Source organism: Bos indicus, chromosome X, assembly GCF_029378745.1.
Source record: "Bos indicus isolate NIAB-ARS_2022 breed Sahiwal x Tharparkar chromosome X, NIAB-ARS_B.indTharparkar_mat_pri_1.0, whole genome shotgun sequence".
Lineage (NCBI taxonomy): Eukaryota > Metazoa > Chordata > Mammalia > Artiodactyla > Bovidae > Bos > Bos indicus.
The window spans coordinates 135,262,969-135,275,683 of record NC_091789.1 but is presented as its reverse complement, the minus strand read 5'-3'; the positions used below and the strand labels follow the sequence as shown (position 1 = coordinate 135,275,683).

Below are 12,715 nucleotides of genomic sequence, written 5' to 3'. Positions count from 1 at the left end.
TCACAGTCCTCAACCCAGAACTGACGGGATCTGTCTACGAAATGCTTCAGCTTCCTCACCCTCAGGTAGGAGAATTCTGAGTTTCTTATACCACCTCCCAGAGATCCTCAGTAGTTTTAAGTTCCAGTAGCACCTGATATTAGCTCCTTCCCATGTCCGTCTCATTTCCTCACCCTACTCCAGTGTTTCCTTCACCTCTCAGTTAAATGATTTGCACTTGAATCCTTGTCTTGAGATCTATGTCTACAGGAACTCAAACTAAGACAATCTTTCACACTTTAAAAAAAATTGCATCATGTTTTGCACAATTTGTACTTACTGCTTTTTATTGCTGTTGTTACACTGGGTCTTTGTTGCATCAGGCTTTCTCTAGTTGCAGTGCAAGGGTTTCTCATTGTGGTGCTCAGGCTTCTCTAGTTGTGGTATGTAGACTTACTTGCCCTGTGGCATGTGGGATCTTAGTTCCTCGACCAGGGATCAAATCCATGTCCATTGCATTGGAAAGCGGATTCTTCTCTTTTTAACAATTTTATTTATTTACTTTAATTTTTGGCTGTACTGGGTCTTCATTGTCACAAAGGTTTTTCTCGAGCTGCAGCAAGAGGGGACTGCTCTCTAGTTGCAATGTGCAGGGTTACCACTGTGGTGGCTTCTCTCGTTGCAGAGCATGAGCTCTAGAGCAGGCAGGCTCAGTAGTTGTGGTTCCCAAGCCCTAGAGCACAAGCTCAGTAGTTGTGGCGAATGGGCTTAGTTGCTCTGCAGCAGGTGGGACCTTCCCAGATCAGGGATTGAACCTGTGTCTCCTGCATTGCCAGGTGGATTCTTAACCACTAGACCACCAGGGAAGTCCCTGTACTTACTGCTTAATGTCAGAGATAATTAAGTCATTAACATTTCATTTTGATCTTCTGAAATATAGGGAATTTATTGTAAAATATAACCAATGAACACAGTATTTAGTGAGCACCCTCAGCATGCATAGCTGGGTACTAATGGTCTTATGCACAATATGACACCATAGAATAAGAGCTGTACTAGGCTATTGCAGAGGGAGAAAGTACTAAAGAAGAGTAGACTATTTAAGGTCGGAATTCAGTAAGGACATGGGGCCAGGAAGGGGTTAGCAATTCTTCATATTATGGTTGTCACAAATGATTTGTCTATGTATGCTCTAAAAAGTTGCGTAGGTCAACTCTCCAAAGGCATCCTGAGACTGCAGTGGGGTTTCCAGGCAGCAACTGCAACATTCAACACTGTCACTTTCAGTGGGGACTGCTCTTTCTCTGGAGACCTTTCGTGAAAGCAGCGACTGTCTGGGCAAACCTGCCCACTCTTGTATCTGTGTTTTAAAAGGCCAAATCCATTCTAAAGTAAATAAGGCTTTTTTCCCAGGAAGAATAACTTTGAATTCTCTGCAACATGTGGGCTCTGCTTTTGGAATTATTGTTTTTTTCCTCTAGGGGGATATTATACCCTTGTCTGAATAAATGAAGCTCATATTAAAAACTGTGGCAATGAGGGAAACAAGAAAATCAGAAGGAAACAAGTGCTTAAAATAACCAGGAAAGAACCTCCCTTGTTCTTTCTTGTTCTTGTTCCAGAAAGTGGCCAGTGCATGCAGACAAGGCAAAGAGTTCTTGCTCACTTAGGATCAAAATGGATGGGCTCAGCAGAGTCAGATACCAGTTATACTGAGCATCACAAACTTTTTATCTTTTATTGTTTTCAAACTTCACATGGCATATCTGGAAGTCAAGCACTGTCTTGCCTTGGGTAGAGACTAGAGAAGAACTCTAGACCAATAGCTTTCAAGGGGCAAATTCCTTTTCATGTAGACTATGTCTTACTTGAATCTTCAATATATAAAGCAGATTTAAAAGTGGTATTTGTCTAAATGTATTTTATAAATTCTAAGTCAGATAAGCAGCACTCAAGGTTTACCAAAAAAGAAAGAAAGGTAAAAAAGAAAACATAAAACCTACAACTGTGTGTAATATGATGTTGACATAATGAGAACTATTACAAGTTCTTTTATTTGGGGATGATGACATATAACTGAGCACAGCACACATGAATGGGGGCAGTATTTTACATGAGGACCAATCTACAAGCTTAAATTACTCGGCGTGGGGGGGGGGGTGCGGGGGGGGGGAACCACCACCAGCAAAACAGAAACACATGACAAAGCTGTAAACTTCCAAAATAATAACACATTTACACGAATATGACTCCAGTAAACAAATGAACATACCAGAAAGAAAAACTGCATAGAGGATGCTGTGGTGAGCCACCCAGACCTCCCCTTCAGGACAGACATGCCCATCCCCCAGGTGCGGTGTTTGAGGCTGACAGCTGTCAGCTGAGGCCTCATCTGGGAACTGCTGTCAGCCAAAGAGAGCCACCTCACCCAAAGTCACACACCCAATGGCAGGCAGCTCACACCCAATGACTGGTGGGTGAGGAGGCATAAAGCCTTCACCCCCATGCTTCAAGGAAGACAACAGGGGAGGGCCATCCCAGCCACAGAGCTAAATGATTTGAGCTGAGGCCTTAGCTGTGACTGACTCCTCCTCCTGATGAATCCTGCTGCCTTCATTCCCCCACAAAAGCACTCCACCACTACCTTCTGCAGGGAAACACCTGCCTCAGTTTCCCAGACAGTTGAAGGAACAACATATACCCATGTAGCCTACACCTGGATCCAAGAAGCACTCTCCTTTTACTATGTTTTAACGCTTTCTCTCCATATACATGTAACATATATAAGTGTTTTATACACACACACACAGTTGTTGTTGTTTTATGGATGTAAGAGTTGGACCATAAAGAAGGCTGAGTGCTGAAGAATTGAGGCTTTTGAACTGTGGTGTTGGAGAAGACTCTTGAGAGTCCCTTGGACTGCAAGGAGATCCAACCAGTCCATCCTAAAGGAAATCAACCCTGAATATTCATTGGAACGACTGATGCTGAAGCTAAAGCTCCAATACTCTGGCCACCTGATGTGAAGAGCCAACTCACTGAAAAAGACCTTGATGCTGGGAAAGACTGAGGGCAGGAGAAGGGGGCGGCAGAGGACGAGATGGTTAGATAGCATCACTGACTCAATGGACATGAATCTGAGCAAAACTACGGGAGATAGTGAAGGACAGGGAAGCCTGGCATGCTGCAGTCCATGGGGTCACAAAGAGTCAGACACGACTTAGCGACCAAACAACAACATATATATAGGGCTTCCCTGGTGGCTCAGTCAGTAAAGAATCTGCCTGCAATGCAGGAGTTCTGAGTTTGGTCCCTCAGTATATACACACAACTTCCCCTAATTTTTACTGAAAATCATCAAATCTACAGAAGGATTAACACCACAAATAATCATATACTCCCACTGAGATTCAGTAATTATTAGCATACTTTCTTTTTCCCTATCTTTTCTTTTTGCTATACAATTTGAAAGTAGGATTGAAGACATAATCTCACGTGTCTCCTAAATACTTTTGCAGGCACCACTCAAAAATAAATGCAATCTACACCACCACAATGCTATCATCACACCTAAGAAAATGAACAATCATTCCATTAATGAGAGGTTAAAGTTTTTTAATGCTGCTTTCAATGATACTCTAATCAACCATTTTTGAAATCCCTGGGGTTTCTTAGAATAAAGTTTGAAAGCTATTTTTCTAGAGTAATAATCTAGAAAGCACAGGCCCATTTGAGAAAAAAGAGTCAATCTTTAATATAAGAACAACAAAGCTTGACTCCCTCTGCCACCCCTCAATAGACCCAAATAGTATTCAATAATAGCCTTGTGTATCATACTCATCACACATTAGAATACTTGCTTGCATACGCAGATGCATGCTAAAGTCTATGAATTAGTTACTATGCTTTAGTGACTGACAAGCTGGTAAATGTGCCTATGTGAACACTTCTGTTCTTAAGCCCACAGTTTGTAAATTTGGTGACAACTTTACTCAGTATTTTTAAGCACTGGCTTCCCCAATGGTAAAGAATCCACCTACAATGCAAGAGATGAGGATTCGATCCCTAGGTCAGGAAGATCCCTTGGAGAAGGAAATGACCACCCACTCCAGTATTCTTGCCTGAAAAGTTCCACAGACAAAGGAGCCTGGTGGGCTAGTCCAAAGGGTTGCAAAGAGTTGGACACAACTGAGCACACTGAGCACATTCTTAGGCAGATCAAAATGGTGTTAAAACTGTAATTACTCTTGGAGCCCAGTAAGTAAGCACAGATATAAGTACAGGATACCACATTGCCAGGCACTGCAAAAACATATCAATATATTACATCTTCCATAAATAGGCACCATTCATCACTTAAGTAAACCAATTAATTTGAAAATGCAAGCGTTAATAGAGAAAAGTGATATCCACTAAAATGAATATTTTATTTCAGTAACATCACTTTAAAGAAAGTGACTTACCTAGAAATTCACTTAAGTGGTGCCATTAAAAACTTGAAGTATCAACATTCTTGAGAAATGAATATGTTAGCAATGTAAATATATTAGTGCCTCCTCAGGCTGGGCTTGAATGGGCCTGTCCAAGTCAGATATCTCAGTTAAGCAGGACCTTTATCTGGTCATCTGGGCTTCCCTCATAGCTCAGTTGGTAAAGAATCCACTTGCAATGCAGGAGACCTGGGTTGGATTCCCGGGTTGGGAAGATCTGCTGGAGAAAGGATAGGCTACCCACTCCAGTGTTCTTGGGCTTCCCTTGTGGCTCAGCTGGTAAAGAATTCACCTGCAGTGTGGGAGACTTGGGTTCGATCCCTGGGTTGGGAAGATCCCCTGGAGTAGGGAAAGGCTACCCACTCCAGTATTCTGGCCTGGAGAATTCCATGGACTCTACAGTCCATGGGGTCGCAAAGAGCCAGACATGACTGAGCGACCTCCACCTTCACTTTTATCTGGCCATTTAGGGATAAGGGTAACATATTGGTCCTTTAATATATATGTTATTAATGGTCCTGGTAATAGATATGTTCCTTTTTCTCTATGTGTCTGTCTGTCTCCCCCCACCCACCAACCCGACCCATTCCCACATCACTCTTTCTGTGTTTGAGATGGGGAAAGAGGAGAAACCTACCATTGACTACATCTTGAAGGCTGGAAGTTGGCATTTCCTTTAAACAGACATCTAAAATAGCTTTTGTTTCTTGATGGAAGGAGAGTTTGAGGGAGAATGGATACATGTGTATGTATGGCTGAGTCCCTTTGCTGTCCACCTAAAACTATCACAACATAGCAAATGAAGCAACTGACAAACAACTAATCTCAAAAATATACAAGCAACTCCTACAGCTCAACTCCAGAAAAATAAATGACCCAATCAAAAAATGGGCCAAAGAACTAAATAGACATTTCTCCAAAGAAGACATACAGATGGCTAACAAACACATGAAAAGATGCTCAACATCACGCATTATCAGAGAAATGCAAATCAAAACCACTATGAGGTACCATTTCACGCCAGTCAGAATGGCTGCGATCCAAAAGTCTACTAGCAATAAATGCTGGAGAGGGTGTGGAGAAAAGGGAACTCTCTTACACTGTTGGTGGGAATGCAAACTAGTACAGTCACTATGGAGAACAGTGTGGAGATTCCTTAAAAAACTGGAAATAGAACTGCCTTATGATCCAGCAATCCCACTGCTGGGCATACACACTGAGGAAACCAGAAGGGAAAGAGACACGTGTACCCCAATGTTCATCGCAGCACTGTTTATAATAGCCAGGACATGGAAGCAACCTAGATGCCCATCAGCAGATGAATGGATAAGAAAGCTGTGATACATATACACAATGGAGTATTACTCAGCCATTAAAAAGAATACATTTGAATCAGTTCTAATGAGATGGATGAAACTGGAACCTATTCTACAGAGTGAAGTAAGCCAGAAAGAAAAACACCAATACAGTATACTAACGCATAAATATGGAATTTAGAAAGATGGTAACAATAACCCTGTGTACGAGACAGCAAAAGAGACACTGATGTATAGATCAGTCTTATGGACCTGAGCACCACAACTAGACAGTAGCCCCCACTTGCCGCAACTATAGAAAAGCCCCTGTAGCAACAAAGACCCAGCACAACCAAACATACATTTTAAAAATTAAATATAAAGAAGAAGTATATGGAGAAATGGATAAAACCCATTTCCCGTGATGCAAAATAATGAAGTGGCAACCAAACAATTCCTATGAGCTCCAGGGGGACCTAGAAGGAGTAGAGATCAGAGCTGCTCCATCTCAATGGGTCCTGTGGACAGAAATAAGGATCGTTCTGGGCCAACGACTAAAGAGCAGAGGGGACAACTAGCTATCTCAGCTGAGGGCTAAGAAAAATGGCAAGAAAGCGATTTTGAAACCTCTCCCCAGCCATAGCACTGTGTAAGACCCCTATAACTACGGATAAAAACTCCCGCCAGTTGGTATTCTCCCCAACCTACTATCTGCATTCACATCCTAGGGGCTCTTCTCGCAGTTGTAGGAAACTCACATGCCTTGAATAACTAATGCTAAGTTTCCACTCCAGCGCGTGGAGGCTGAAACCCGAGCCTAACAGCGACGTCATCAAGATGGCGTCACAGGTCGCTCCGACTTCGCTCACCCTCACAGGAACCACCAATCATTCGTGAAGAGGACACCACTGAGGGGAGCCTAGAACTCGGGGGTGAGGCTGAAGCACCCTCTGCACCGCAGAGCCCCAGATACCGCGTGGAAAGTTCGGGGAAGAGGCTCCACACACCACCCTGCCCCGCCCCCATGCCCGCGCAGCTCCTCACTGCTGTCTCCCCCGAGTCTCTGAGTCCTCAGGTGGGAAAGGGGCTGGGGGCAGGTGGTGGCAGGAAGCCAGTGACAAAGTGGGTCACTTTGTGGGAGCCCCTATTCCAGTGTCGCCCCACAGGGCTTGCCCACTGGGAGTCAGACTGTGACTCAGAAGGGGCCGAGGGCCTGGCAACAACCCAGCACTTGTACCGGGGCTGAGACCGTACTTGCAGCGCCCGAGCAGTAGTCCCAAGCAGCCCCTGCGCTCAGCTGCAGCACTTTGACCAGGCCCCTTGGTGGGGCCCTCAAACGAGGATTTCTGCCGGCCCCAGAGCCTGACTTGCCTACTCAGGCAAGCGCTGAGGAAAGCGTCTCCTGGCCGGTCTCTCCAGAGGAGCAGACACCTGGACGCTGGGACGCCAGCCGTGCGGGAGCTGAGAATGGGTTGGCGGGGCTGAAAACCTCCCGAGAACAGCCGGAACCTCGTGAAGGGGTCCCGTGCTACCGCCCAAGGTGGAGAGGAATTCAGAGCCGAACCCTGCCTGGAAAGCCTGGCATTACCCGACCCGGTCTGTGCAGCCTAGTGAACTAAAACCTAGCCCTGCCCACTGGGGACTCCCGTGGACGGGGCGGGGCGGGGGTCTTGGCCCAAAGCGGCTGGCGAGATCACCTGAAAGCTGTGAAATCAAAATAGGAATTGTTATATAGAAAAAGTGTCTCTTGCCCATCTGTGTTGGTGTCCTGAGATTTAAACCTGTCACCCGCCAATCTTTCAAATTAATTTCACTGATCATTTGAGATTCCCAATTATTCCATCTCAGAGTGAATGTGCAGGCGATTTTTTAATCATGGTGAAAAAAATTCATTGCAAATTTAACGTGAGTTAAAATAAATTGGGGTGAAGGAAGGAGTGACAAGCACTTTACTTTTCTACACAGGAGTGAATGTGGTTAGATCGCCACTATTGCCTAACGTTGCAAAGATATCACTTCACTAGATGTGGATATGGGCTATAAAGGAAAGTAAAAGCCAGAGCTAAACATTGAAGCCTTGCTGACCAAAATTAAAATATTGGCATATATTTAAATAAATATTAAAAGTATAAAATAATATTATATGCTTTAGTAACACTTGTTTTACCCAGGAAGGACAAAACATTTCCAAAGTTTTCAAGATCCCTACAGTTATACCCACAATGGTAAATTATTGTTACTGGATTAAACTATTCTGTTTGCTTATCAAGCAAGAAAGCAAACATTCTAACTGTGCCACATTAATGAACCTGGCTGCAAATGTTATCATTAAATTAAAAATGCTATGCAGAAAGTGTTAAGTCGCTCAGTAGTGTCCACTTTGCCACCCTAAGGACTTTAGCCCGCCAGGCTCCTCTGTCCATGGGATTCTCCAGGCAAAAGTACTGGAGTGGGTTGCTATTTCCTTCTCCAGGGGATCTTCCCAACCCAGGGATCAAACCCAGGTCTCCCACATTGCAGGCAGATTCTTTTATGATCTGAGCCACCAGGGAATAGGTATAGATGACATTAGTAAAAGTTCTATAAAATTACATGAAAAAAAAGCATCTATTAAGAAAACAAGATGTTTATTTATTGTATTTATTTTGAAAACAATACACTAAAGATATATTTATCAAAAACAAGTCTTATGAACAGGCATTTTAAATGTTTAATATTGGACTAATACAATAACAAAACTGACCTGTGAAATTTTGAACATTGTTGTTGTTCTGGATACAAAAGGTATAATTTAGTTTAAATAAGATCTGAAACACCTTTATGAAACTTATTTTGCTCAATGGGTATGATATTAAAATTATGTATATATGGAAGTGAAGTGAAAGCTACTCAGCTGCTCTTTTTGACCCCATGAACTGTAGCCCACCTGGCTCCTCTATCCATGGGGATTTCCCAAGAAAGAATAGAATACTGGAGTGGGTTGCTGTTTCCTTCTCCAGTGTGTATATAACTATGACTCAAACTGTGGGGACAATTTTAAACACTTTTTAAAAAAATGTGCATTCTAATCTGTGCTATCTAATATAATAACCACTATCCACATGTGACTATTTAAATTTTAATTTTAATTAGCTAAAATGAGATACAATTTAAAAGGTAATTCCTACATCTAAGTAGCCACATCTCAAAGTACTCAAAAGCCACAGGTGGCTACTACCATGTTGGGCAATGTAAAATCATAGAATTTTGCCAACACAATGGAAAGTTCTATTGGACGGGGCTGGTCTAGTAACTAATGTAAACAAACACCATAATAGAGCTAACTATATAAATCTTGAAAAATTTCTGCAAATATGCAGTTTTTGTTTTTGTAATTCTACTTCTAATACAGGAAATATTTGAGATACCACAAAATACAAATCAAATTTTAAATCTGCATGTACAATTTGAAAGTTAACCTTGCCTAGGGTATAAATTAACGTTTATATATTAACTGTATTACTAATAGTTTGTAAAATTATTTGCAAAATAATAGTGAATAGTGAAGCCAAAGACTAATTTGGATGAATTAATCTGAAATTAAGAATCTGCAAAATTTTTTGGTTATATGTAAGCCATACTGCCCTTCTGAAACAGTGTAGCTTAACTCAAGCTCTGTACTGCAGAATCACTTGACATACTGAGTGTCAATACCAGCAAGTTCCCATGCTTGGTATTATGGTTCGCCTAACCAAGTATGGCTCTATGTCACTACTTATATCTGCATCACTAACACTTAGATTACATCTGTTATTAAGAACTAAATGTACTATTTTCACTCTACATTAAAACAGCAATAATAACAATCTAGCTTAACTCAAACTCTGTACTGCAGAATCACTTGACATACTGAGTGTCAATACCAGCAAGTTCCCATGCTTGGTATTATGGTTCGCCTAACCAAGTATGGCTCTATGTCACTACTTATATCTGCATCACTAACACTTATATTACATCTGTTATTAAGAACTAAATGTACTATTTTCACTCTACATTAAAACAGCAATAATAACAATCTAGCTTAACTCAAGCTCTGTACTGCAGAATCACTTGACATACTGAGTGTCAATACCAGCAAGTTCCCATGCTTGGTATTATGGTTTGCCTAACCAAGTATGGCTCTATGTCACTACTTATATCTGCATCACTAACACTTATATTACATCTGTTATTAAGAACTAAATGTACTATTTTCACTCTACATTAAAACAGCAATAATAACAATCTAGCTTAACTCAAGCTCTGTACTGCAGAATCACTTGACATACTGAGTGTCAATACCAGCAAGTTCCCATGCTTGGTATTATGGTTCGCCTAACCAAGTATGGCTCTATGTCACTACTTATATCTGCATCACTAACACTTAGATTACATCTGTTATTAAGAACTAAATGTACTATTTTCACTCTACATTAAAACAGCAATAATAACAATCTAGCTTAACTCAAGCTCTGTACTGCAGAATCACTTGACATATTGAGTGTCAATACCAGCAAGTTCCCATGCTTGGTATTATGGTTCGCCTAACCAAGTATGGCTCCATGTCACTACTTATATCTGCATCACTAACACTTAGATTACATCTGTTATTAAGAACTAAATGTACTATTTTCACTCTACATTAAAACAGCAATAATAACAATCTAGCTTAACTCAAGCTCTGTACTGCAGAATCACTTGACATACTGAGTGTCAATATCAGCAAGTTCCCATGCTTGGTATTATGGTTCGCCTAACCAAGTATGGCTCTATGTCACTACTTATATCTGCATCACTAACACTTATATTACATCTGTTATTAAGAACTAAATGTACTATTTTCACTCTACATTAAAACAGCAATAATAACAATCTAGCTTAACTCAAGCTCTGTACTGCAGAATCACTTGACATACTGAGTGTCAATACCAGCAAGTTCCCATGCTTGGTATTATGGTTCGCCTAACCAAGTATGGCTCTATGTCACTACTTATATCTGCATCACTAACACTCAGATTACATCTGTCATTAAGAACTAAATGTACTATTTTCACTCTACATTAAAACAGCAATAATAACAATCTTTAGGAGTTTACTACCATTCTCTTATTGAGAGGTTCTTATTGGAATACTGCCCATCACTTTACTCATAAAATGAAACATCGCCTATCTTCCTAATGCAATTCTGCCTTCCTTGTGGGCAAAAAAAGAACGTAGGTTATTTCTTTAAGTGTGAATACTGATCTACAATGCTACTACAACAGGCTAATTTTGGAGTTAATAACTTGAGAAACTTACAGGGTGGTACAATAGCAAAAAAGAAAAGGTTGGATGGCTAACATTTAGTCAGCTAAGTCGGGATCTTTTGGCTTGGACTCTGTTGAAGGAGCTGTTGGTGGAAGTAACTGTATTTCATATGTGGGCCACTCCAGGTTACATCTAAGACTATAGATACAACTATTGATAGCCATCACACACAATTTCCAGTCGTATCCATTTTCTGATAGATCACAAGTCGGGTAGATTTCCTGGAGAAACTCTGGTGGTAAAGTCCAAAAATATGACAATTAATTAGAAATCACTTCTCAGAGAAATGAATTTATTCAACCTTAGTACTATTTCTCTTTCTGTGAAAAGGTCATTAAGACTTTAATTAAAACACATGGACTGTAACTTTCATTAAATTAGCTGAACAATCTTTTCATCTGAAAGGATAATAATATGAAATAGCACCATTCTTCAATCACACACACACACACACACACACAAACCAATATCCCATCATCTTACTATGTAACCAGGATGGAAACCTTCTGCTCTCTTCAGTGCCCAATATAAACTTTCCTTATTCTTAAATTTATCAAACACACATCTAGCATGTTATTCATTGTATCATAAAGACATGCTATTAATAATAAGGCTCTAATACACCAGAGGCTGCAGTGTCTTTCATAATTTTAGAGGCAAGAAGCTGTGACTGCTAAATTCTTTGCCACTGCTTGGTTTATCTCAGACAAAAGAAATAAGAGTCTTTAGATCTTGCAGTTAAATGAAAACTTCTGTAACAAAATGTGACAGGGCAACATACCTCAAGGAGCACTCTTAGAGAAAGTGGGAGGACAAAGGGAAAGGTGGGGAAGACAGGTGTTAACCAGAAGAACAGAGCTGCTCTTAGATACTTTCTTAGGTAATTTCCTAAGGACCTTTGAGCTCTTAGAAAAAGATCTGGCAATCACTACAGGCCAGCATTACTTGGCTACATTAATGTCATCTGCTTTTCAATAGGATTAATAGGCTGGAAAAAGGGTAAACTATTAGGAGATCCAACCAGTCCATTCTGAAGGAGATCAGCCCTGGGATTTCTTTGGAAGGAATGATGCTAAAGCTGAAACTCCAGTACTTTGGCCACCTCATGCAAAGAGTTGACTCATTGGAAAAGACTCTGATGCTGGGAGGGATTGGGGGCAGGAGGAGAAGGGGATGACAGAGGATGAGATGGCTGGATGGCATCACTGACTCGATGGACGTGAGTCTCAGTGAACTCCGGGAGTTGGTGATGGACAGGGAGGCCTGGTGTGCTGCAATTCATGGGGTTGCAAAGAGCTGGACATGACTGAGTGACTGATCTGATCTGATCTGATCTTGTCAGTAATTTTTATATTGATTACATGTTGAAGTGATGATATTTAATATATTCTGGTCAAATAATATAGATTTTTAAAATTTAAATAACAGGCTGGGAAATCAAGACAATGCCATAAACACAGTGTATGTCCAAATTTTTTAGCATGTCATGTGACAAAGTAAAAAAGCTTTCATATTCAAAGGGCTAACAGATCAGTGGTAGCCTGGAAGGAGGCTTTAGTGGTATAACACTGGATTCAGCATCAAGTTCTATCCTGCTTCATATTTTTATTAACAAAAAAGAAGTTA

General features: G+C 41.0%; 1 protein-coding gene across 2 annotated transcripts in view; it reads right to left on the bottom strand.

Annotated features, from left to right (window-relative positions):
• Positions 1-8,483: 8,483 nt before the first annotated feature.
• BEND2 (BEN domain containing 2) overlaps positions 8,484-12,715 on the bottom strand; it is a 65,696-nt gene continuing 61,464 nt past the window's right edge. For both annotated transcript variants that reach the window (XM_070783602.1, XM_070783603.1), the window contains exon 28: positions 8,484-11,321. In XM_070783602.1, coding sequence (XP_070639703.1) covers positions 11,125-11,321 — 197 coding nt within the window. In that variant the 3' untranslated portion in view covers positions 8,484-11,124. The remainder of the gene's footprint in view (positions 11,322-12,715) is intronic.